Raw genomic sequence first — 27,230 nt, forward strand, 5'->3', positions numbered from 1 at the left:
TGCCCTCTACCACGTGACCTCGGGCACTCGCGCCCCGCATTCACATCATCACGTGACCCCCCCCCCCCACGAGCGCTAATCACATGATCTTTGTATTTTCTCTGTATTCGTTTAAGTATAATACTGATGTGTTTGGGCTTCTGAAACAGAAGGTCTATGTGTTGCGGAGGTCGGAGCGCCCCCTGTTGAGAAAAAAAAATCTTTTTTTTTCTCAGGTAGTGGTGGAAGAGCGGGTTGGTGGTGCCTGAAGAACACGTCGCTCTGCGAATAGACTGACAAGTCTTGCTTCATTGCAAATAGAGGGTACACTGCCAAGAAAGCAAAAACATGATCTTCACGTTTACGTAAACGGTTGAGGGTGCCTGTCTTACGCTTTAATATATTATATTTGGTTTATGATGGGATGATTATATATTGCACTTCTTGTACAGTACGTCAAGTCACAGTGTCTGTAAATATACTAGTGAAAAGATTTCTTTTTTTTGTTGGCAGGGTGATCAGCGGAAGCTCCGATGAGGGATGTTGAAAAGGATTAGTCTCCTGTCCGTCTCTTTCCGACTCTCTTACCTGCCTACAGACGTTGATCAATAGGAGAAAGTGTTCAAGCACACGCTCTCCGGGGCGGCAGGGGGCGCTGTCGGGAGGAGGGCGCCGGCGGCGGGACGCTCCGTCCCTCGCCTCGCCTGGCCTGGCTTGAAGCCGGAAGGGCCGCGGCTGCTGGTGCTGCTCTTCTGCGCTCTTGTCTTCCTTTTCATTGCTGACGCCGACGGTCGCAGGCGCAGCATGGCCGAAGGCTTGTTCGAGAAGTTCCTGGCGCCCGAGGATCCTTTCCCGCTACTCTCCCAGCGGGGCGGCGGTGGGAGCGAAGAAGGCTGCCTGGACAACAGTGACTTCGGCTGCCAGCTCTCCTCTTGCCATCGGACAGACCCCTTGCGCCGCTTCCACACCAACAGGTAGGGCGGAGGGATGGGTAGGAGGTGGTCCCTGCCCTGTGGGGCTTACCGTCCTCCAGGCTGGTTGGGGGAACGCAGAAATTAGGTTTCGGAGGGTGGGGGGAAGTGAATGCGGACCACCTTTTGGGTTGGAGAGGCCAAAACAGACCAGTTTCTGACCACTTCCCTCCCCACTAAGTTTTCCACTGGCTGATGCTGTGTTGAGAGCAAAATATTATTGGTGGGACCGTGGCCTCGTGGTCACCAGGACTGTGGAGGTGGTACACCAAACCTTTGACTCCTCAGTTTTTCTATTGTCTGAGCCACGTTGATATTAGGCTTTACACTTTTTGTGCTCAGTCAAGGATATGTGTATGCAGGGGTGTGCTGGTAAATTGTTAACAGGGGGCTCTCTCTCGCCAGCAAAGTAAAAGAGAATTCAGGAGGGGCCCAAGCCCACATTTTGGGATCCATTTGTTAAAGTAGCCATGGAGAACCGGCTCCCAAAATTCTTAAAAACTTAACAAACAGCTCTCGAGAGCCTGTGAGAACCTGCTCCAGCACACCACTGTGTGTATGTATAAGTATAACATGATAAATCGTTTTTTTTTACCTTAAGTTGGAGTTGGTTCATCTTTAGCCACTCCAACTCCCCAAATTGCTTCCCACGCCACAGCCCAAGTGGTAGTGGCTACCCCATTTCACTGCCTGTGGTGGAGGTAAAACTTCTTGATAAGCCATTCAGGGAAGGTAACAAGAGTTATTTGAATATTGTGTACAGTTCTGGAGACTGCACGTTCAAAAAGATGGAGTTGGTGCAGAGGGCGGCTACTAAAATGGCCAGTAGTCTTCCTCATATAGCATATTGAGACAGAATTAAGTATTTAAATATGTATACTTTGGAAGAAAGACTGGAGAGGGGAGATATGATGGAGATATTTAAATACCTACATGGTATAATTGCACAGGAGGAGAGTCTCTTTCAATTGAAAGGAAGCTCAGGAGTGAAGGGGCATAGGATGAAGGTGAAAGGGGACAGACCTGGAAGTATTCTGAGGGAATATAGTTTTCGGCTCCACCACCCTTTCCATGAAAAAGTATCTGAATTCAAGAGAGTTTGGAACAAGTACATAGGATCTCTAAAGGGAGTATTAAGGAGAGTAGATGGCATGGGCGAGCAGAATGGATAGGCCATGTGGTTTTTAGTCTACAGTTTTCTATATTTCTATATAGAAAACTGGTTTATAAGTGGAAATAGTTTATTATAAAACTGCTGGCTGTGAGTAGAGTGGGGTTCAGGTTTACCTGCATACATTGTTTTGGGGGTGGGAGGTGGTTGTATTTTGAAAAGAATGCTCATAAATTCTCAAACTTTTTTTTATTTTTTTTATTTTAAGAAGTAGCTGTCCTAACACGTGCCAATGTTTTCAGTGGAATAATTTTCAAAGGGTGTGCTTTTCCTCTGAAAACTGATGTCTAGTTCTGCAAGAACCTAACCTGTGCAAATACATACATAACTTGTTTCTAGCAGGTTGATTTTGAGCGTTTCTTTGTGGGTAAAATTGTGTTTGACTGGTGCACTGGATTTTTCCGAAATCAGCCTTCCTTTGTATGTAAGAATATATATGCATAGGCCCCATACATAAACATCGAGGCTGTCAGACACAATATGAATTATTCCTCCGTTGACATAGTAACATAGTAGATGACGGCAGAAAAAGACCTGCACGGTCCATCCAGTCTGCCCAACAACGAATATTGGATGTGCTCAGCATCCGCTGACACTCATAGAGATGTCTCTTATTGTCCTGTACACGTGTTTACAGTGAGTTACAGAGTTCCATGGATGGAGAGATTTTTCAGAAGTCTGCACATATATATGTAAATTAACCCAGAAAATTTGTATGTCTCAAAGACGTAAATGTAAGGCCCTGGTTTTACTGGAGTAACTTTTAAAGGAAACCGTTCATACTTAATATAACATAAGTTTGTAGAAGAGATGGCTGAGAGGAGATATGATAGAGGTCTATAAAATAATGAGTGGAATGGAATGGGTAGATGTGAATCGCTTGTTTACTCTTTCCAAAAATACTAGCAGTAGGGGACATGCAATGAAGCTACAAAATAGTAAATTTAAAACGAATCGGAGAAAACATTTGTTCACTCAATGTGTAATTAAACTCTGGAATTCATTGCCAGAGAATGTAGTAAAAGCAGTTAGCTTAGTGGGGTTTAAAAACGGTTTGGATAGCTTCCTAAAAGAAAAGTCCATAAGCCATTATTAAAATGACTTGGGGAAAATCCACTGCTTATTTCTAGGATAAGCAGCATATGTATTGTATTGTACTGTGTTGGGATCTTGCCAGGTACTTGTGATCTGGATTGACTGGCCTTGATGGACATTTGGTCTGTCCCAGTATGGCAATACTTATGTACTAAGTGTTGCCATACTAGGACAGACAAAGGGTCCATCAAGCCCAGCATTCTGTTTCCAACAGTGGCCAATCCGAGTTACAAGTACCTGGCAAGATCCTAAAACAGTACAATACATCATTCAGTAGCGCAAGTGGAGTTATGTTCTTAGATAGATATTTTCTGTTCCCAGAGGGCTTACATTCAAAGTTTGAACCCAGGCGGTGAAGGGTTAAGTGACTTGGCCAAGATCATAAGGAGCGGTGCTGAGATTTTAACTAGGATTCCCTGGTTCTCAGCCTGATGCGTGAACTATTAGGCCACTCTATTCTTCCTTGGAATTGTTTCAGTACTTGCCTGCTTGGAGCCGAGTATAAGGGGCGATAACTACTGAGGCCTAAGGGCCCAATTTACTTTTTTCCCCCATAGGTATAGAATGGGCAGAAACCCCCTCAAGTAAATGAGTTCTTAAATGATTGGCCTTACTGCTTGTAAGTCTGAGACTTGCACCAGGTCAGCTATATTTCTGTCTTGAATTGCTACTTTGCTGGGGTACCATGTTTTGCTCTGCTCTTACTTAGAGAGCTCATTCCTGGTGGTAGGGAACAACTCTCTAAAACTAAGGCTGTTTTGGGCCATCTTGATGTGGGCAGTGTGGGTGCCTTTCTTCCATTTTAAACATGGAGCTGTAATATGATTGGGTATTGTAGTTAAGTCTCCGTACTGTCTTACCTTTTTATGTATTTATTTTTACCTGCACATAAAAACCAAAGCAGTTAAGTGTACATGGCTCGGTGATGTCAGCAGGTACTTACTTCCTGCTCAGGAATAGTTGTGGGATGGCACAGTGCCTCTGGGAGAAGGGTGTTCATGGCCAGCATGGCATTAACTTGTTTTGAATTCTAATGGGCTGAGGTTTGAAACCTTTATGGTAAATTTAAAAAGCAGAGATCAAAGTATCCAGACTTAGACTGTGTGTGTGCTCTTTTTTTTTTTTTTTTTTATTATTATTTTTTTTTTACTTTAACTTTAAGGATTGATTTATTTGGTTTTTGCTCACTATTTTTTTCCAGTAGTAGTTCAAGGTGAGTTACATTCAGGCACACTTACTTTTATAATGTTTTGTAGATTTTTTTTTTTTAAAGGGCTGAACATGGACCATGTTCAGTTCTGCAGTACCTGGCCAGAAATCAATCTATCTCAAAAACTGCAGATTCAAACAAAAGACCAAAAAAAACTATATTAAAGTCAACATAACAAGCAGATAGCAACAGTATAATATAATCAAGAAAAAACATTTTTCTAAATAAATTTTCACAGCTGACATTCAGCAGAAAGGTTTAAGTCCTCTGTAAGGGTCTCCAGAGACTTCAGTGTGCTGGACTGAGGATGTTAGTTCAGATCCTGGTCCCTCATAAGACTGTTCAGTAGTATCTGCTGAATTATTTTTCAGGCGTCTGCCTACCCCATCTCCATTAGTAGGTGCTATATCTTACCCCCTTCCAAAAGTGACAAAATGGAACAAACCGGAGTGGATTAATAGTCCCTAGTATGAATTTTCAGGGTTATGCGCTGTTGAGGCGGTGTGCCTTTCCTTATGTTGTGTAATACAACGATTCCAGTTCTTGCTAGGGTCAGTATGGTTACTGAGATACTGGTATAGGGTAAAACGTCTTTGCTGCTCATTAGCAGAGTTACAGAAATCCTGTACAGTAATTTGGTGCTTGTGTCCAGGTCCTGAAAATGAGCCCGTTTCAGGTGGAACAAACAGCTGTTGATGACTAGGCAGGAGAGGAGCTGCTGCAGTGTGCTACCCCCCTCCCCCCCCAGAAGGAGAGGATTGGGGGTCAAAAGCAGGAAAGTAAAGAAAAAGAAAGAAGTGAAGAAAAAATTACCAAACGGCTGTAAAGCCCCTTTTTTTCCTTAACTGCTAAATTTTGGCCTGTCACCAAGTTATCCGTGCGTTTTAAGTAGGAATGACTGGTACCAGGTTTAAGAATCTAGGGTGTGCATGCTGTGTAAACTCTTGAGGGGATACCATTACATGGAAAAACCTGCAATCTTTGTACGATGGTTATATGGAACCTATTCCCTCTACCTCCACAGCAGTGTACGAGACATTGGTCTTTGAATGCAGACAAGGCTGTTCTTTAAATACTAAGTGACAACAGACTGCAGAAAACATTCAGGAGTGCCCTCTGCCCAGTACATCGTCTTAATCAAATTTGTGAAAAGCTTAATGAAAGAACGTTTAAGTAACATTTTGAAGGCCTGTATTAGCTAGCTTTCCAAGTAGGGTGGTCCCTGAGGAAGGTAAAAAGGCCATATTAGTAGTTCTAAAATCTGAGTGCAAAATGAGTTGTTATGAGTTTCAGTATAAAATAATTGTCAGATACCAAGATTCCCTTCTGCAAGACCTCAGAAATCCAATGATTTTTCTGAGGATCACTCTTCCCAAAAACACAATTCTTGTTCCTGTCAACTGATTTTGGATAGATGGTACAGGGGGGCATTTCGCTTACAGTTCTCAAGGAAAAGCTGCCAATTAACATTTTCTTTTCACTTGGGTAATTCATGCAGATGGAACCTAACCTCACGTGGAACGAGTGTGGCCAGCTCGGAGTGCAGTGAGGAACTCTTTTCGTCTGTTTCGGTCGGGGATCAGGATGACTGCTACTCTTTGCTGGATGATCAGGAGTTCACGTCTTTTGATCTGTTTCCAGAGGGCAGCGTCTGCAGTGACGTGTCATCTTCTATCAGCACTTACTGGGACTGGTCAGACAGTGAATTTGAATGGCAGGTAAGCTTTTCTCTGCAGTGTGCTCAGTGACGTGTTACCAGTGGCCTGTAGGGTTTGTGTGTTACAGAAGTAGGGGTCCTGAAACATGAAATGCATCCATGACTGATTTGGTGAGGCTAACAATCTGGCATAAACATGGGGCCCTGGCTTTATCAGCTGGCCAAACACGTTTCTGCAAAGGGGAGGGGGATGCTGTGGTAATGGCACTAGAGCAGGGGTTCTCAACCCAGTCTTTGGTACACACCCAGCCAGTTTGGGTTTTGAGGATATCCACAATGAATATGCATGAGAGAGGTTTGCATACAGTGGAGGCAGTGTGCGGGACTGTCTCGTACATATTCATTGTGGATATCCTGAAAACCAGACCGGCCTGGGTGTTTTCCTCAAGGACTAGAATGATGTAGATGCGGCTGTTGTACCCTGAAGGATCCTCCATTTCTGCAGTCATGCACATGAAGATGGAAGGGGGATGGATCTTGATCTGTTCTAATCGATTCTGGTTTTTATTTATATTGAATCAAATTAAAACAGATCTTATATACTGCCAAACTCCCCTTTCCATGGTTGTGCGGTTTACAACCTATATAATAAAACAACAAATAAACAATTGAACAATTAAAAACCATCACATATCGTTCTTCAGAAACAAAAACGTTTTTAACTTTTCTAAAACTAAGATAATTTCTATCCAACCTAATAATGAGGGGTAGTGAATTCCATAAGGAAATTGCTTAAACAGAAAATATAGACTTAAATATCTTCTGAAATTGAACACTTATAAACCTGACTCAACTTGTAATTAAACTCTAGAATTCGTTGCTAGAGAATGTGGTAAAAGCAGTTAGCTTGGTGGAGTTTAAAAAAGGTTTGGATATCTTTAATATTTGTTGCATTTGTACCCCACATTTTCCCACCTATTTGCAGGCTCAATGTGGCTTACATGGTGCCGTAAAGGCGTTCGCCAGTTGGTTGATAACAAATACAAGGTTATATTGTGGTCGAGTGAGGTAGGTGTGTGTCAGGCACCATGAGGGTTGAAGGGAATGAAGATTGTATATTGTCCAGTACGATCATTGGTTATGCTGTGTTGCTGGGTGTGGGGATTTATGGTGGATCGGTGGCGTAAGCCTTTTTGAAGAGGTTGGTTTTTAGTGATTTCCTGAAGTTTAGATGATCATGGATTGTTTTCACAGCTTTTGGGAGTCCGTTCCAGAGTTGTGTGCTTATGTAGGAGAAGCTGGATGCGTAAGTTGGGTATTGTAGGTTTAAGTATGATTGTGATGATCCGATTTTGTTTCTGGTTGGTAGATCTATGAGGTCTGTCATGTATCCTGGGACTACGCCGTGGATAATTTTGTGGACCAAAGTGCAGATTTTGAAGGTGATCTGTTCTTTGATTGGGAGGCAGTTCAGCTTTTCTCGGAGGGGTTTAGCACTTTCGAAACGTGTTTTACCAAATATCAGCCAGCCTGGCTGCTGTGTTTTGGGCAGACTGGAGTTTTATTTTTGAGTTCTTTACATTCCGCATAGATTCCGTTGCAGTAATCTGCATGGCTTAGGACCATTGATTGAATTAGGTTTCAAAAAAAATAACCCTCGGGAAGAAAGGTTTTACTCGTTTAAGTTTCCACATTGAATAGAACATTTTCTTTATTACGGAGTTTACTTGGTTCTCAAGGGTAAGGTTGTGGTTGGTTGTGACGCTGAGTATTTTTAGGCTGTCTGAGGTAGGGAGGGTATGTCCTGGGGTGTTTATGGTGGTGGGTTTGTACTTATGTTGAGATGAGAGGATGAGGCAGTGTGTTGTTTCAGTTGGAATGAGTTTGCCCAGGAGTCCCTGATGATCAGGCTGTTATTGATTTCATTGGTTATTTCTGTCAAGTCATGTCTGAAGGGGATGTAGATTGTAACGTCATCTGCATAGATGAACGGGTTGAGGCCTCTGTTGGATAGGGACTTTGCCAGTGGGATCATCATCATGTTGAAGAGTATTGGTGATAATTGTGATCCTTGAGGTACTCCGCAGGTTGCTTTCCACGGTGGTGATATGTTTGAGTTTGATTTTACTTGGTATGTTCTGGTGGTTAGGAAACCCTTGATCCAATTAAGTACATTTCCATCAATCCCAAAGTGACCAAGGAGTCTTAGTATATTGTGGTTTACCATGTCGAATGCGCTCGACATGTCAAATTGGAGGAGAAGTATGCTTTTACCTGTGGCTATTTCCTGCTTGAATTTGGCCAGGAGAGTTACTAGGACAGTTTCAGTACTATGGTGGGGGTGGAATCCTGATTGTGAGCCGTGTAATATTGACAACTTGTCCATGTATTATGTAAGCTGTTTCGTCACTAGACTCTCCATCAGTTTGACTACTAGTGGGATAGACGAAACTGGGCGGTAATTGGTAAGATTGTTTGTGTTTTTCTTAGTGTCTTTTGGTATTGGGGTGAGTAGGATGTTACCATGTTCCTTGGGGAAGAGACCTTGTTGTAGCATGAAGTTTAGGTGGGATGTGAGGTCAGCTATGAAGCGTCCGGGGGCGGATTTAAGTAGATGGCTGGGACATCCAGTTTGCAGTGGGTGTTGGCAAACCTATGAGTCGCTTAAGTGTAACTGATTCGGTGAGGAGATTAAATGTTGTCCACCAGGGATTTAGGTCCAGGTCGTTAAAGAAGTTTTCGATGTCTGTGTTGTGGTCCAGGTTGTTGAAGACGTTTTCGATATCTGTGTTGTGCTTAGGAAGTGTGCTGTGTAGTTTTATTATTTTTTCGTTGAGGTAATTAGCAAGTTTGTCAGTGGGTGGGATGTCTGTGTTGGTTGTGCTGATAGGGGTGGTGTCTAGTAACTTATTTACGAGTTGAAATAGTTTCTTCGGATCTTTGTAATCCGGTCCTATTTTAGTTTTGTAGTAGGTCCTTTTGGTTTGTCTTATTGCATATTTGTATTTTCTATGTATTTGTTTCCATGCATTGAGTGTATGTTCATCTTTTATTTTTTCCATGCTCGTTCAAGTTTCCTGGATTGTGTTTTGAGTTTTTTTTAATTCGTCATTGAACCATGGTATCGAGTTTTGTTGTCTTGATATTCTTGTCTTCCTAAAAGAAAAGTCCAGAAGCCATTATTAAGATGGCCTTGGGGAAAATTCACTGCTTATTTCTTGGATAAGCAGCATAAAAATGTATTGTGCTGTTTTGAGATCTTGCCAGGTACTTGTGACCTGGATTGACCACCGTTGGTAACAGGATGCTGGGCTTGATGGGCCTTCAGTCTGTCCCAGTATGGCAACACTTATGTTCTTATAAAAGGGCGGAGATAAAACCAATTATTCTTGCAGTCGATCAGATTGGCCAACAAGTAGTGATACAATATTGATCAGCACTTCAGATGTAGAACATCTTATGTACTGTATGCAAGCCTGAAAGCTATCAGGTACAATAAGTATTTTTCTGTCACGGGAGGACTCGCAGTCTCATTTTGTACCTGAGGTAATGGAGGGTTAAGTGACTTTCCCAAGATCACAACGAGCCTCAGTGGAATTTGAACTGGGACCGCCTAGTTCTCACAGGCTACTCTTTTACTCCTCTGTCACCTTGTGTTGTGGCATTAGATTGTGGGTAGGGGGTGCTTGGTTCATTTGCCAGTTCTTGTCAGCTTTTTTTTTTTTTTTGACCACGCGCTGTTTATATGGTTTATTCTGACCTCTCTCATCTCAGGGTGTTGCATAGCTGGGAACTGAGTATGCTAGGCGGGCAGTCTGTGGTCATACAAGCTGCTGCTAGCTGCTGCTAGCTGCAGACTTTGACGGGCAGAGCCGTTTCATTGGGCATGATAAGTACATAAGTAGTGCCATACTGGGAAAGACCAAAGGTCCATCTAGCCCAGCATCCTGTCACCGACAGTGGCCAATCCAGGTCAAGGGCACCTGGCACGCTCCCCAAACGTAAAAACATTCCAGACAAGTTATACCTAAAAATGCGGAATTTTTCCAAGTCCATTTAATAGCGGTCTATGGACTTGTCCTTTAGGAATCTATCTAACCCCTTTTTAAACTCCGTCAAGCTAACCGCCCGTACCACGTTCTCCGGCAACGAATTCCAGAGTCTAATTACACGTTGGGTGAAGAAAAATTTTCTCCGATTCGTTTTAAATTTACCACACTGTAGCTTCAATTCATGCCCTCTAGTCCTAGTATTTTTGGATAGCGTGAACAGTCGCTTCACATCCACCCGATCCATTCCACTCATTATTTTATACACTTCTATCATATCTCCCCTCAGCCGTCTCTTCTCCAAGCTGAAAAGCTCTAGCCTTCTCAGCCTCTCTTCATAGGAAAGTCGTCCCATCCCCACTATCATTTTCGTCGCCCTTCGCTGTACCTTTTCCAATTCTACTATATCTTTTTTGAGATACGGAGACCAGTACTGAACACAATACTCCAGGTGCGGTCGCACCATGGAGCGATACAACGGCATTATAACATCCGCACACCTGGACTCCATACCCTTCCTAATAACACCCAACATTCTATTCGCTTTCCTAGCCGCAGCAGCACACTGAACAGAAGGTTTCAGCGTATCATCGACGACGACACCCAGATCCCTTTCTTGATCCGTAACTCCTAACGCGGAACCTTGCAAGACGTAGCTATAATTCGGGTTCCTCTTACCCACATGCATCACTTTGCACTTGTCAACATTGAACTTCATCTGCCACTTGCACGCCCATTCTCCCAGTCTCGCAAGGTCCTCCTGTAATCGTTCACATTCCTCCTGCGACTTGACGACCCTGAATAATTTTGTGTCATCGGCGAATTTAATTACCTCACTAGTTATTCCCATCTCTAGGTCATTTATAAATACATTAAAAAGCAACGGACCCAGCACAGACCCCTGCGGGACCCCACTAACTACCCTCCTCCACTGAGAATACTGGCCACGCAATCCTACTCTCTGCTTCCTATCTTTCAACCAGTTCTTAATCCATAATAATACCCTACCTCCGATTCCATGACTCTGCATACAAGCAGGGGGAACAGAACAGGGCGGGTGTGACATGCTACCTGTGAGCACCAAAACCTGTTGAGTGAGTCCAGGGATTCCAGCCAGAAACATGTATAAAACGCTGTGTACCCAGTTTCTATAAATATCATGTACTGCAGCAAAGGATGAGCCAAGATGCGCAGTGTAGAGCTTGCATTAATCTGGAACCCAGTCAGAAAATCAGTTTTTTGTTGCAGTTGTTCCTTGGAGTATAGCTCTGGTCAGCGACTGTCCCTTGAATTTTCTTTTGTCTTTGTTCAGCATTTTGAAATGTACATGCTGGTGGTCTGTTAACAAGCTTCCAGGCTACTGTCTGACAGTTGCCTTTAAAGGGGTGCCCTGCCATATGAATTAAGTCAATTTTTCTATACAACTTTATTTTTGCAGTGGATGGGAGTTCCTTCAGGTGCCATGCTTCCTGCAGCCCTCCAGTGGGGTTTTAAAGGAGCAGAGCAAGCTGTCTCCTACACCCCAGCGGCAGGTTTCATTTTTTGGGGGGGGGGGGGGGGGCAGGGAGGGAAGGGGTTGGCTGAGTACAGTTAATATTGAACAATGTCAAAATCAGCTTCATAGTAGATAATTCCTTGTCATCAAGCAGATGAATCCATTACAAATGGGTTGTGTCCATCAACCAGCAGGGGGAGATAGAGAGCACTGAAAAACCATAGTGCCTCATGGCCAGCTAGCTCCATCAGTATTCTCTATCTCCCCAGCAGGGTGGTTGCAGCTTGTTCAAGCTCCTTCAGAAAATCTGCCTGGGGTGGCTCCTGTGCTTTGGCCAGTGGTGGCAGGGGTGTTGGGGGCTATTGTAGCTCCATTTTAAAGGCACATAGGTTCGCCCTTTCCCTGCCTTACCCAGCCCCCGAAGTGGATGTAGATACCATAGGTTTGCCCTATCCCTGTCTTTTTCCCCACACTCTTCTTTGTGGATGCAGGCACGTTGGTTTGTCCTTTCCCTGCCTTTCCCACTCTACTGATCCTCCGGAGTTGGAAATTTGTCTCTATTGCTGTTGCCTCTAACTTTCCTCACAGAGTTTAAAAAAAAAAAAAAGTTGCGTCGTGCTTTGGTGCTGCGATTCCAGAAAAGAGGTTTTCTTCTGATTGTGCAGCGTGACCGGAGCTCTGGGACTCGGTCTGCTGAGGTAAGAACGTTTTGTAGCTCCTCCGGGAAGGGCCCGCGATCGGGACGTTTTTGGCGCGAATCTGCAATTTTGAATTTTCCGACATTTTCGGCAGTGGCTGCAGAGGTTGTTAAGCGCTGTTCCCGTTGTGGCAAGCGCAGATCCGCAGCAGCGATGTTTCTTCCCGCTCAGTGGCGCTGGCAGCGGGGGCGCCATTTTGGACGCTCTGCATGGCGCGACCCCCGCAGAAGCGGAGGGGTTTGAAACTGGAGGGGAGCCTCGTGTGGAGGCTAACGGGAGCTTCTGTCCCCGGACTGGAACCGGGAGGCCAGGGTGAGCCCTTCTCCCCTGAGTTTGTGTTGCTGCTGCATAAAGCATTCATGTTAAAAAGAGGTCTCCCGCAGGGGTCACATTCTGCCCTGCTAACTGTTCCCCTTCCAGTGGAGCCCGGCCTCGGATTGCTGTCAGGCGTGTTTTCCCCTAACAGCTGGCCGCAAGACAAGCGCAGAAGGGTTAATTCCCCTTCAGAGAGTGTTGCACCCGCCTTCTTCCCCCCCCCCCCCCCCCCCCCCCCCGTGGTCTGGATGTGAGGATTTGTGAGGGGTCTGGCAGGCCCTCGTGGTCTGAAGAGCCAGAGGAAGGTGCAGGATTGCCACCAAATCCAGATGATCCTTCTGCGGCGGTGATTTTCCACCGCGACAAGCTTCCAGCGCTTATTTCTGATGCCTTGCAGGTCCTCTCTATTGAAGATCCTGGGAGTGGCGAAGCCTTCTCTGGTAATCCAAGGATGGCAAGTACTAAGAAGCCTGCTCAAGCCTTTCCTTTGCATGACTCTATCCAAGAGCTTATTTCGGCTCAATGGGCTGACCCCAAGGGACCTTTGAAAGTCGCCAGGGCAATGGGGCAATTTTACCCTCTAAGTGAGGAGCATTTGGCACGCCTAGCAGTGCCTAAAGTGGATGCCCTAGTCACGGCTGTGACAAAGAGGACTACCCTCCCAGTTGAAGGAGGAGTCGCCCTGAAGGACATGCAGGACCAACGCCTGGAATCTACTCTGAAACGGTCATTTGAAATTTCAGGCCTATCCTTACGGGCGTCTGTATGCAGCTGCTATGCTGCGAGCCTGCCTCGCTTGGTTGCAACAGGCAGTGGAACAGCCCGGGGATGGAGCGGAGCCCCTTACTGAGGTGGCACCGCGAATGGAGTCGGCCTTGTCTTTCTTGGCTGACGCCCTTTATGATCTGGTCAGAGCTTCGGCTAAACAGATGGCGGTGGCGGCTCGCCGCCTTCTATGGCTATGGCATTGGGCGGCTGACATGGCCTCTAAGCAAAGGTTGGTGAAGTTGCCCTTCTAAGGCCTTCTATTTGGTGAGGAGTTGGAGAAAATTGTGAAAGGCCTGGGGGATGCTAAACCCCAGCGCTTACCCGAGGATAGGCCGAGGCCTCTCTCCAAGGGTTAGGCGGTTACATCCTCTTACAGACCTCACTTCTGTGAAGCTAGAAGGTACCGCCTGGGGCGTTCTGCTGGGTTCACTTCTCGTGCCCGCTTTCAGCAGAGGAACTCCTTTTGTTCGGACAAGCGTTCTGCAGCGACTGGCTCAAGGCCTGGAGTTCAAGGGCGTCCCTCTCAACGATGGTGCGCCGGCCCTTTCATCGATTCCTGCAATAGGAGGACGGCTTTCCCTCTTTCTCGAGGAGTGGGTCAAGATTTCCTCAGATCAGTGGGTTTTGGACCTGATCAGAGACGGCTACAGAATAGAATTCAATACCCCGGTGAGAGACGTGTTTGTGGAGTCCCGATGCGGTTCTGCCGTCAAATGGGCGGCGGTAGAGGAGTCCTTACAAGGCTTGATTCACCTAGGGGCGGTGTCCCCGCTGCCTCCCGCCGAACACAGCTCCGGCCGTTAATCCATTTACTTTGTGGTGCTGCAACAAGAATTAATTTATACTTGGGGATAATATATATATATATATATATATATATATATATATATATATATATATATATATATATATATGTGTGTGTGTTTTAATTCTCCACCAGTTGCCGATTAAAGCAACAAGACCTACAATTACACTGAATGAAAGGAATTAAGTATATTTATTGGATTACATTAACCTGCATTACCAGGTTTAAGAAAGAACAGACCATATATTTAGCTTCAAAAGGGTTTATTTACAATATAATTAATGCAATTGTGTAAATATGGTTGCAAGCGAGAGTTCTTTTAAGAGATCTTACAGAGAATCTGTGCTTTAAAGTAAGGTAGCCGGTTTAAAAGTCAAGGTTATAATTTAACTTACAGGAGAGTCTTTGTTACAGAGCATGCTGTGATCCAGCTGATTGATGAGCAGCATGAGGTGAACACACGGTCAGGAGCAAGGCATCAGCAGAGATGGATCTGGGTTGCAGCTGAAGAGAAGAATCTGTGTTGTGTGGAACACTTCTTCCTTTTATATCTTGCAAGTTTGCAGGAGGATATGATCACAGAATCCCAGCACTGGATAACTTGCAAGGCATTATGGTTATTGTAGTCTGTTCACATGATCACATTATAAGTCTTTCCTTTCTGCACATGTCCTGGCGTCTTCATGTCTGATAGCTGATGGGAGGGGGCAGATATACATATCTGAGGTAACTAGCAAATGGTTTGACAAGCAAATGCCTTGTTTATGGTTTCCTTTGTTTTCAGTATCTGGATTTACACTTTTCCAGACTCTGTCTGCTGGTGGAGATGTCTTGATGAGCCTTCAGGTACCCACCTTAGTCATGCTTTTGTTACCAGTCCTTCAAGTGGGAGGAGAAGGAAGCTATATCCCAGTACCTATTGTCTCTGTTAAGTGTTTGTAATTGACTAGCCCTGCTATCAGAAGTTCCCAGGAAAGGGGGGGGGGGGGGGGGGGGGGGGGAAGAGGGACTTGAAATGAAAGCCAGTTTCTCTGTTGCAGTTTCAATATGTCTTTTAAAAGCTGCATTTTTATATCTGATTCAGCATAATCAATATTATGCTACACATTTAATTACGATTAAACTCATATCATGTTACAGTGCCGCGAAAAGGTGGGTCTTTTCGGCTCATCCTCGACTTAAAAGAAGTCAACAAGTCTCTGAGTGCGGCATTTTCACATGGAAACCCTTCGCTCCGTCATTGTGGCAGTACAGCCAGGAGAGTTTTTCACGTCTCTGGACCTGAAAGAAGCTTACTTGCACATTCCTATTTGGCCCCCGCACCAAAGGTTTCTTTGGTTTGCGGTGTTGAGAAGTCATTTCCAGTTTCGGGCCTTGCCTTTTGGCTTCGTCACAGCTCTCCGAAACTTTTCCAAGGTAATGGTGGTAGTAGCTGCTTTTCTCAGGCGAGAGGGTATTCGGGTTCACCTGTACCTAGACGACTGGCTCATCAGAGCGGTCTCGACAGAGGAGAGTCATCAGGTAACAGCCAGAGTGGTGTCAGTACTTCAATCTCTGGGCTGGGTCGTCTATATACCAAAAGTCACCTGACCCCCTCTCAATCTCTAGAATATTTGGGGGTCCGATTCGACACAGCTTCGGGGTTTGTTTTTCTTCCCGAGCAAAGGCGGTGCAAGCTTCAGAACCAGGTCCATCTGCTCCTGAGGATGCCTCGCCCCCTCGCTTGGGACATTGTCCAGCTGTTAGTGTCGATGACCACCTTGGAAGTGGTGCCCTGGGCGAGAGCGCACCTGAGTGCTCCCGGCTTCAGCGATGGTCTCCAATTTCTCAGGATTATCAATGCAGACTCACGTGGCTTCCTGCGGCCCGGCTCAGTATGGAGTGGTGGCTCTCAGACAGCATGCTGTGGCGAGGAATGCCGCTAGCGCTCCACGATTGGTGCCTGGTGGTAACAGATGCCAGCCTGAAGGGCTGGGGTGCACATTGCTGGGGAAGGCATGCCCAGGGCCTCTGGACACCTGAGGAGTCGGAGTGGTCCATCAATCGCTTGGAGTTGAAAGCGATTTTCCAGGCTCCTGGCTTTTCACTCGACCCTGGAAGTATTGGCTGTCAGAGTTCTGTCGGACAACACGACAGCAGTGGCCTACATAAATCGACAAGGTGGCACTCAGCAGATTTGCCACTGGGCTGAGCTACATCTGCAGTTTCTGTCAGCAGCTCACATTGCAGGTCAGAGCAACGTGCAAGCCGATTATCTAGGCAGGCATCAAATAGACCCAGCGGAGTGGGAACTGGCAGATGAAGTGTTTCTTCAGATCTGTGCCAAGTGGGGGACGCCCGTAGCAGATCTTATGGCCTCAAGCGCAAATGCCAAAGTTCTGTGCTTTTACAACAGACGGAGAGATCCTCGCTGGGCGGGATTGGATGCCTTGGCTCAATTCGTATGTGATTTTTCCTTTTTATTTTACATTTTTCTCTAATGTTCATGGAACCTTAAATAAAGTTGGGTTCTGATAGGTCAAATAACATGTCACAAAAATGTTTACATAGTTAAACCATCTCCCTCCACAGTAATTTGCTGCACTCTGATTGCCCATGTCAGTTTCAGTCCCAAAATAGTGGCCATAAGGCTACCGTGGGAAGTTGCAGCCAGTGGGGGCAGGAACAACTCGTGATGCTCCTGCCCCGAAAAGGCCACTAGACCACCAGGGCTTTTAGAAAGTAGGCCCAGGGAGGGCCTACGGATGGGAGATGGGTTTTCTGTCAGTGGGCTTGGGGGTGCAGTGCTATGATTTAGGTTCCAGCTGAAACCCAGCGGGCAAATTTTGGCCGTGGATTCAGTTTCAGCTGCAGTCAAAACCACCGGATAACCTTGTGCTTTGCTAAGGACTAATTAGGGAGAAACTTTAAAAAAAGCCAACTTAAAAACAGAGGTGTATGAATGGAAAAGGCTTATTATAAAATTCCATGACATACAAAGAGGTAGAAGTTAGTTCAGAGAGCATATGAGCAAATGTTATGAAATAGAATTGGAATGTTGTATTGACGTTTTTTTTTTTTTTTTTTTTTTTTTTTTAATTTTGTTTTTGTGCTGCTTTGGTTTTTTTTTTTTTTTTTTGTATGAGTTTGCTGTAACCCGCCTAGACCTGTGGATTGTGTAGGATATAAATAATTTTGAAATCAATATGTTCATCTATGATTAGCCACGGGATTCACTGGGATGGTGCTGGACTGATGTTTTGGATTTACAAAATTTATGGTTTTAAATTTTCCTCAAATTTTTGTATATACTGAGTGGGGTGTAAATAATGTGCATGTAATTTGAAAGGGAAAGTCTGCTTTGGTCTGACCTGTCCCTCTTCTTTCCCTACACCTGTAAAAGTTACCCAGCAGCGATATTGCCAGCGGCAGTGATGTGCTCTCCGATGTCATCCCAAGCATTCCCAGCTCCCCTTGTCTACTGTCAAAGAAGAAAAGCAAACACCGGAACCTGGATGAACTCCCTTGGAGTGCCATGACCAACGATGAACAGGTAATGGGAGCTTCTTGAGGACACGGTGGGTTGTGGTGCTCGATCATTTTTCTTATTTTATGATATAAACCTTATGGGAGTGACCAAGAATCTTGGTGCCACATGTTGTTGTTATTATTATTATTTATTGCACTTGTATCCCACATTTTCCCCACCTATTTGCAGGCTCAATGTGGCTTACAGATATCTGTTATGGCATCGCCATTCCAGGGTAAAGATACAATTGGTGTTGCAAAGAGGATGACAAAAAAGAGCTAAGCAAACAGTATAGAAGGAAAACGTTCAGAATAAGGGAGGAGTGGTGAAGTGTTATAATTAAGCTACGGATTATCGTGGTAGGCCTTGTTGAAGAGAGAGGTTTTCAGAGATTTGCGAAAGTGGGTTATATCGTTAATTGTTTTCAGGTTAGTTGGTAGTGCATTCCACAGCTGCGTGCTCATGTAGGAAAAGCTGGATGCATGTGTTAGTCTGTATTTTGATCCTTTACAGTTGGGGAAGTGTAGATTAAGAAATGTGTGGGCAGATCTTTTAGCATTTCTGGGAGGTAGGTCCACAAGATCTAGCATGTAGGTCTGGGCATCTCCATAAATGATTTTATGAACCATCGTGCAGATCTTGAACGCGATACGTTCTTTAAGTGGGAGCCAGTGTAGTTTCTCTCTTAGGGGTTTTGCACTTTCATATTTTGTTTTTCCAAATATGAGTCTGACTGCAGTATTCTGGGCTGTCTGAAGGTTCTTGATGGTCTGTTCTTTACAGCCAATGTAGAGTGCGTTGCAGTAGTCCAGGTGACTTAGTACCATTGACTGTACCAGGTTGCGAAATACTGTATTTGGCTGGGAAGGAACCCTGTCAGGTGAGTGTGAGGGGTAGCCTGAGCCTTTAACTGAAGTCAGGACTTCCTTGATTCTATAAACCTGCTGCTTGGTTTCCTCCTTAGTCCTGAATTTTTTCATCCAGCCATAATTTGGAGGCTTTTGACAGTCTCAGCACCTCAGGAACATTAAAGGCAGCCAGACCTGGAGAAGGGTATTCTGACCATCCTTTTCAGAGCTTGGTTGTCTCATGGCAGCTTCTCACTGAGGGGTGTGGGGCGGGAGAGGTAGGTAAAGGGAAAATATTGTTGTCTTTGGTGGCTCAGATGCTTTAAGTGTTGTATGTAAGATGAGAGTGAGAATTCGCAGTAACAAGTCTGGGAGTTGAATTTAGGAGTCTCTGAGCAATCCTGAGCAGTAACGGTGGAGTGCCACATGAAGTCCTTAAGAGTGTGTTACTTTGTCTAATTGTGTGGATGTGTGTATATAATTTTTCTAAACATATATATGTGTATTTGAATATAAACAATTTTTTGGGGACTGTGATGAAAATTAGAATCTTTCTGTGGGAAGTTTTACTTTTTAACATGAAGGTTTCTGAGCCCAGCCCGTGTTAGTGCTTGAATTTTGACGTACCTGGCACCATGTGTCTGTCCCAACCCCTGATAGCTCCCTCGCAGGGATTGAGTTGATAATTGTTGCCGCACTCTTCTGTTTTTAGGTTGAATATATTGAATACCTGAGTCGGAAAGTGAGTACAGAGATGGGGCTCCGAGAACAGCTGGATATCATTAAAATCATCGATCCCACTGCTCAGATCTCTCCAACCGACAGTGAGTTTATCATCGAACTGAATTGTCTGACGGATGAAAAATTAAAACAGGTGGGTTAAAAAGCGGCTGCTTCTTTGTTCAGGATTATAGGACATCTTTGCTCTGTGTTCGTGTATGTGCCTTTCTGTATTTTTGTATGTAATGAGCACAAGTTATGCCTTGGCGCTGAGCCACATCTTTTTCTAATCCTTCTCTTCTAAGCCTCCCACATGCTATTCTCTCAACAGTGAATCCGGAAGCACGGAGAACTCGGTTGTTCTCGGAAGAGGCGCATAGCATGTTAAAGCTGCTTCTGTACTAGTTCTTTTGGGGCCTTGTAACTAAAACTTAGCATGTACTAAGTGCCACATGGTATAAAATAGGTCGTGCAGCACTGCCGCGTTATAGGCGTGTTAACATCTTTAACTCGCATTAACCATGTACGCGTGTTAACTGTGGATGTGCTTATAATATCCCTATAGGTGCTTACATGGTTGGCTTGTGCACTGATTTTAGACACGTTAAAAACACCAACATGCTATAGTAAACAGGGCCCTTAGTGTGTGCTAAGCCATCTGACCAGGCCATGGCCTCTAGCTAGCATACCTACTACTACTACTACTTATCACTTCTATAGCGCTACAAGGCATACGCAGCGCTGTACACCATACATGAAAAGACAGTCCCTGCTCAAAGAGCTTACAATCTAAATAAGACAGGTAAACAGAACAACTAATAGGTAAGGGAATTAAAGAGGTGGGGTACAGGGCAAGAGAGTAGTGGCTAAGAGTCAAAAGCAGTGTCAAAGAGGTGGGCTTTTAGCCTGGACTTGAAAACGGCCAAAGATGGGGCTAGACGTACAGGCTCGGGAAGTCTATTCCAGGTGTGAGGTGCAGCGAGATAAAAGGAACGGAGTCTGGAATACCTGTTGACATACCCTTTCTCACTTCTTGGGACCCAAGAATCCGAGTTCATAAAGATAGTAAAGTCTGCTTTACAGCCAGATCTGTATATATCTGGCATTAAGGGTGGTCTTAATCTGTAGTGCGGTGTTTCTTCTGTTCCACTTAGAATATATGAGTGGATTATAAATGATTTTTGAAAACTTTGGATTGTATAATAGTTGTTACTTTGGTTTGATGTGCTGCATGTCGGTATTGGTCTTGCTAGGTTATGTATTACTTATTTTATTTGTGTTATCTACCTGCAAGCCCGAAAGCAATTGAAGTGGTGTTTGTTCAGATACAATAGGTATTTTTTCTGTTCCTGAAGGTATCGGTGTGCTCTGTATCTGAGACAATGGAGGGTTAAATAACTTGCCCAAGAACCCAAGGACCTGTAGTGAGATTTGAGCCAGGACCCCTTGGTTCTGAAGCCTGCTGCTCTAACCTTTAGGCTACTCCTCCACTCCAGTATTTTTAAAATATATTTTTTGGGCAATTCCTTGTTCTTTCCTTGCTATGTTACACAATTGGCCATCACCCTGTCCCTGACAGTGGCCAGTTCTTATCACCTGGAATACCCGTCTGTAATTTGTATATTTTTGTACTGTACACTGCTTTGCAGCAGGTTCACCTCTGGAAAGCAGTTTTTTAAGAATTTCTACATAGAAATAGTCCATAGGGTTAGTGCTCCCTCTCAGGTTACACTTCTGTCCCCTTTACCAAGAGGTGTGACAGGAAAGGCCTTGGTTTCCTCCTTTTGAGTGTTAATAGATTCAGTTGTTTTCAGGTTATAACGCAGTTCAATGATCTAAGACACCAAAAATTTCAGTCAAGCAGGTTTTAAATACAAGTGAGTGCGTCTCCATATGGTGAGAGAACCACTTCTGCATCTGTAGATTGAGAAGCTGCTAAATGTCCTATAGAAGGCTGCCACGGACTTCACAAATAAATACTTCTCAGCGGTGTCTTGACTCTGGTCTTACCTGGGCAAGACATAGACATTCTCATTCTGGTGTTATTCCAGAACTCAGTTTTCTCTTAACTACTGTCTTTTTAATCTGCTTCTTAATTTTTTTCACCTCTGGTTACTTTACTTTCACAGGCCCTCCCAGACTAGATTCCTTTAAAAACATCTCCCAGCATGCTGTGCTGTTAGTGAGAGGCACCTGCTTTCTGGTCAATGTTTATTGCAAGCTGGTGCCTTGCTTCGTTTTCCTACTGTTTTATATGTATTTTCAATTAACTTTTCACCCCTTTTCCCCAGCTTCCCTTTTGTTAAAGTTGAAGCCAGCTGCACACACAGTTCAGTGAGTGGTACATTAAGGTGCACCTTTTTTTATTTAAGTGGGTGATTTTCTGTGTAAATGAGATGCTTCTTTGTAGACACTTTTTTGGAGGGGAGGAGAGAGAGAATTTGGCATTTGTTACATGAAGTGTCTCTTTAAAGAACTCGCTGCAGAAGTCCTGGGCGTACTTTAGTCCTCAATGTATTTCTTTCCAATCTGTTACTGACTTTTCTGAAAGCAGTATCTTAGTACCACGCGGTAACACTGGCATGACGAGCAATGAGATGGCTTTGGACAGGTGGAGAAAAGAGGTTACAGTAGTTAAGAGAACAGTTCTAACATATGAAACTGGTAATTTTCTATAATGTCATAGAATTATTTTATGTGTAATAGTGATTGAGCTAATACCAAGCACCAAGACAGATTGCTAAAACATTCGTGTTTCTTCTAATAGAACAGTTTTCTGGCAGACAGCGGATTTTTTTTTTCTGTACCAAAGGCATAGTGTGACATGTTCATAATGAAGCTGCAGCTTTTTTCTTCGTTTTTCTGACTTATGGTTTCCTCTTGCTCTCTCAACAGGTGAGAAATTACATCAAGGAGCACGGTCTGCGTCCACGGCCTGCTCGAGAGAGCTGGAAAAGAAGCGGCTACAGTTGTGCAAGTACCAGCAGCAGTGCCAGCATGGTCAGCACGGCAAGCAGCAGTGGCTCCAGCGCTGGCAACTCCGCCTCCAACTCGAGCGCCAACATGAGCCGAGCACACAGTGACAGCAATCTGTCAGCCAGCGCTGCAGAGAGGATCCGGGACTCGAAGGTAAACACTCTGTGGGGGGCACTCTTGGATTGACCATTAGAGCAGGGCTTGACTCTTGCCCGGTCATTTCTGTGTGCTTGAATGTGTGATACATGTTGGTCTAAAATTAAAAAAAAAAAGTTCCCACCATCATGTTCTCCAATTTTTGTTCAAATTTGATCTGTTGCGCGAGTCAGGTGTTAAATGAAGTTTCCCAAAATTTGAGGTCTCTAACTGCTATAGTTGCAGATCTAGACCCCCTTTTCTGAAAGGTTGTCAGTCCATGGTGGCATTGCAAAACAAAAACATATCCGTGTTGTAGAGCAAAATTTTCTCTTTCAGATGATAGTGTTCACAAGCTGATTCAGGCAGACTCTTTTTTAATAATTGGCTTTGAACTTTGGTACATTTTACCATTTGCGCTGACAGTGTCAACTTTGAAGAGATCCTGCAGGGCGGTTATAGATGCTGGTTAGTTGCAAATCTGGCAGTATTATGTCCAGCACAAGCATAATGCTTGTTCAAAATTTCAAGTCCGTATCTTTGTTTGCATGGAAGTTGTTGCGGTCTGAATATTGGTCCAAATATGTTCCGATGAGTCGCGACCAGTTTTGATGCACACTTTGAGTCAACTTGTTTGACTGGATTTTGCATCCATAATGTTAAAATGTATTTCATTGGAATTAGCATCAAAAACTGTACAGGATTTGAATTTTTTAGCCATTCTTATAAATGTTTGGATTTTATTAGACCCCAAAAATGGCATTTTGGTAAATGTGGCGCGGTCATGGACTGACAACCTTTCAGAAAAGGGGGTCTAGATCTGCAACTATTGCAGTTAGAGACCTCAAATTTTGGGAAACTTCGTTTAACACCTGACTCGCACAACAGATAAAATTTGAACAAAATTGGAGACATGATGGTGGGAAGGTTTAGACCACTTGGCATGGAATGTAGATGTTTGACCTTTATCGTATGCTTTTCGTTCTTTCCTGTGGGATAGATAGTTATACACAAGCCACTTCATACGCCTCCAAAAAAGGAGAGAATAATTAGATTGCTCAGGTTGTAAGATAAATGCATTAAACAGTTACAACATGGAATCATCGGTAAAAGCCAACCAAGTTTCAGTTTCGTCTTTGGCACTGAAACAGGCCTTAAATCCAGGTTTGGCCATGCTTTGGTTTTCAGCTGAAAATGCTAGTGTAGTTTCAGTTAAAACCAAAACTCTTCCCACGACCACAACATGACAGCCCTTTGCCTCTGTGGCCCTCCCCAGGCCGCCTGTGCTGGTTCTAATCTCAGAATGGCTGCTGCAACCTTCCCACGGCAATTTTGGCAGCCATTTTGACTGCGGAACTGGCAGGAGTGACTCAGGATTGCTCCTGCCCCAAAGAGGCAACTAGACCACCAGGGCTTCTTAAAGGTAGACCCAGGGATAGATTTTGGGTAGTGGGAGAGCAGAGTTTGTGGGTAGCCTTGAGGAAGGGGGAGAGGGCAAGCAATAATTTCACTTTTCTTTGTCCTCCAATCATTTTTTAGTCTGCATCTTAGTTCAGTTGTGGGTATGTGGAGAGATAATTAAAGGTGGTTATCAACTTTTTGCTTTACCTAGTAATTGACAGTAGTGATGTATCATGCTCTGTCTCTCCAGCCCTTTTGAAAATAGGCACTTGTAAATTCTCGGGCACTGGCCAGCCCTCAGCTTTTGTTGAAGATGATACAGTAGACAGACTCCAGATTGTACAGTGCTCTCACAGTAGCTTGGACAGCATACAGCTTCAGAAATTGTGTCGGAGTAGGGGGAGAACTTATTCCAGCCTCAGCAGTAGCAGCGTGAGGATCTTTGCTAGAACTGATGGAGCTGTTTTGCTGTCTTTCTTATGACAGAAACGTTCCAAGCAGCGGAAGCTGCAGCAGAAAGCCATGCGGAAGAGACAGCTGAAGGAGCAGAGACAGGCACGTAAGGAGAGACTGAGCGGCTTGTTCCTGAACGAAGAAGTGCTGTCCTTGAAAGTTATGGAAGAGGACCCTGAAGGGGGCGATGTGGACGTGTTGATGTGACGGGTTGAATTTATCAGTGTTCTTGCTAAGCCTTGCTCTCGGTTATGACTGTCATTTAAGAGATACATACCATGTAGAAGAATTTTGACTTTTATTGCGTTTGCCTTTTGCCTCTCTTTAACTGTTCCACAGTTTTTCCTGGCCTTGGCATGCTCTGCTGCCACCTGTCCAGGCTGCTCAGAAGGCCTTCATTTTCTCCAATGCACACGCTTAGCACTCCTGGTTAACAGTAGAGGCCATCTTCCCCCGGGCTGAGCAGATCTTCTCCCTACTGACATCGGATTGCATTTTATTATAATGGCCTGATCCACAGGCCAGCTGGTGTGCTGCACCATTTTTATTTGTTCACACCAAAATAATCATCCTTGTAACAACATTAAAAAAAAAAAAAAAAAAGAATATCCTGAATGTTAAAATTGTCTCTCTGTAATTAACCCTCTCCTTTCCCTAACCATGACCTTATACTGGGTTGGGGTCACCAGCAATGAAACAATAAGTTTTTCTGTCCTGTTTTAAATAGATGCTGCTACCTTTTTCTGAAACGCAACCCTTAGATACAAAGCTACAGAGTTTTTTATTTTAAAATATTTTCTACATCTTGGGGCTTGGTTCCTGGTGCCGCTTCTGAAGTTGGCTTGGTAACTTCATCACTGAGCCTATGCAGAGGTTTCTGTAGGAGACGAGGGCTGAGCCAGAGAGGGCATTGATGCGCTTTTTATCACTTTCCAAATCTTCTAGGTGTGTGCGCATAGCAGTACAGAGAGGTCTGTGCACGAGGGCTCAGCTTCACTGCTGTCGTAGCAGGGTTCAAGTTCCTCGTTAATTAAATCCAGATATGAAATTAATTTTTTCCCTGGACTTAAATTTTATTAATGATGTAGGGTAACAACGCTTTGATGGCTGTTTTAGGCAGAAAACAAAATTGGCATCCTGTGAATTGAAAAGATTGTGTTCCTTGCCCACACCGAGTTCATATTTAGCTGTTGCGAGTTGCACGTCTATCCCTGAAAAAGTGGGTCCAGCAGAACAGTTTCTAAAAATGAAGAGGAGACCTGTTCTGCTTGTAAGACGGAAGCAACACCACCGCAGCGCCCTCGTTTCTTATCAGCCTTGGTTTTCACCTCCAACGGCTCTTATGACGTCATAACTCCATTTTTTTTTTTCTTTTCCAATTTTGATAGCGAGTCAATGTTCCTATATTGCCAGTTATTTTAAAGGCCACATCCTTGCTTCCATACAGCAAAAGTGATGGAAGATACATTGCCTACCCTAATGGTGGTCCTGCAGAAACACCTGACAGAGGCTACAGCGGCCTTACCATTTGCCCTGAGAGGGCTTTCTGCTGCTCAGTGTTGGCCCTCTTTGGAGGCAGGCCATAGTACTTTGGGAAATCATGGCTGATGATAGCTGCAATGCCTATAAAAAAAAAAAAAAAAGACTTACCTATCCTTGAAGTGGGTTTGTTTTAACGGGGGGCTTCCAGATGCAGATGACACTTGAGAGATGTATTTCCTGTGCAGTTGCCTAATCATATCATATATTGTATAAAAAAAAATTGTTTACCAAAGAATAAAACAGAATAGAATGTCATTTTAGTCACTCCTTTCAAGCTAGTAACCTGCTAATAGAATTAAAACTAGCCTACTTGCTCCTAAATTGACAAGTTAACCCCATTCTCGGATCGAACCTTTGCAGAGAGGAGTTTTGGGACCCCTGCTCCAGGGGGTGCTTAGGGATCCTGGCAGGTGGTTTCTCTTGTCAGAGCCATACAAAGATAGGCACTGTAGAAATGGTCCAGCAGATCCAGCTAAATGCATATTAGTACTATGTCCTAGGTTAGAGGAAGGATGTTAACTATTGGGCATGGCTTAGGATGCTTCTTCATGTACCTTAAATTTCAAATATAGAAATGATGACAGGTAATGGTTCATCTCATCATTCAATCTGGGTAGACAATGTTGGGATGCCTAAGGGATAATGGGTATATGTATTGTTAGGACTGGACTTGTCAGGTGTCCCGTGATGTGGTGCAGGGTTTCCCAGACCTGTATGGGGACTCTAAAGACTGTATGTTTGGTTTTCAGGGTATCCACATAAATCTGTATATATTCAAAACCCAGTGTATGCATATTTTGTCTCCTGTAAACTACTATAATCCCCAATAACTGAGCTTTCTTAATTTTTAGGGCTTACCCTATATAATCAAATATCTTCCAATTAAGTAACCACTATGATTATAAAGAACATATATTTTATTATGTGCATATACCAATTCTTTCTAATACAATTTTTTTTTTCTTTTAGCATATCCTGCTTTTCTTCTAACACACGTCATTCATACCACCCATTCATATCTCACACCTTCACAATTAATTTCAATTATATATCCACAGAAATTCAAGACCATTAATATAACATCGAGTAACAATTTTTTGTCTAAAGTGTTCTTTCAATATAACCTGGTGGTTCACTAAATCGCACATTAACCTGTGCCTGAATTCCTCAGTGCACGTTCATACAATAGTCTTTCAGTTCCACCATTGATGATGATGTATAAAATTGATATCTTGTTGCTTTACTCTTCTTTGCTATATTCAACTGTGTCCGTTCCTCTTTTATTCCACAAAAAGAGCTCTTGTCAAATACAGATTTCACATAAGTCTTGTGCTGTGTGATTATCCTTGTGAGCTATACCCTTATAGGCTCACAATACTTTGCGTAGCCTTGTGTTAGCTGATTTCCTCAACTTCATTGCCGTTAAACCCTACG

At 44.0% G+C, this 27,230-nt stretch overlaps 1 protein-coding gene across 1 annotated transcript; it reads left to right on the forward strand.

Annotated features, from left to right (window-relative positions):
- The first annotated feature begins 41 nt into the window (after window positions 1–41).
- FAM199X (family with sequence similarity 199, X-linked) lies at window positions 42–26,051 on the forward strand. Its single transcript, XM_030208944.1, has 7 exons — window positions 42–303; window positions 493–953; window positions 5,925–6,144; window positions 17,596–17,745; window positions 19,282–19,443; window positions 22,185–22,418; window positions 24,288–26,051. Exons 2-7 carry the CDS (start codon window positions 784–786, stop codon window positions 24,459–24,461), a joined length of 1,110 nt encoding a protein of 369 aa, XP_030064804.1. The 5' UTR covers window positions 42–303; window positions 493–783; the 3' UTR covers window positions 24,462–26,051.
- Window positions 26,052–27,230: the final 1,179 nt, after the last annotated feature.

The sequence above is a fragment of the Microcaecilia unicolor genome, chromosome 7, assembly GCF_901765095.1.
Source record: "Microcaecilia unicolor chromosome 7, aMicUni1.1, whole genome shotgun sequence".
Taxonomy (NCBI): domain Eukaryota; kingdom Metazoa; phylum Chordata; class Amphibia; order Gymnophiona; family Siphonopidae; genus Microcaecilia; species Microcaecilia unicolor.

Bases quoted from the DNA above. Each gene is read 5' to 3' on its own strand.
- FAM199X (XM_030208944.1), top strand. From the start codon at position 784: ATGGCCGAAGGCTTGTTCGAGAAGTTCCTGGCGCCCGAGGATCCTTTC. The intron at 954-5,924 runs GTAGGGCGGAGG...TAATTCATGCAG, and splicing joins CGCCGCTTCCACACCAACAG to ATGGAACCTAACCTCACGTG. The intron at 17,746-19,281 runs GTAATGGGAGCT...TTCTGTTTTTAG, and splicing joins CCATGACCAACGATGAACAG to GTTGAATATATTGAATACCT.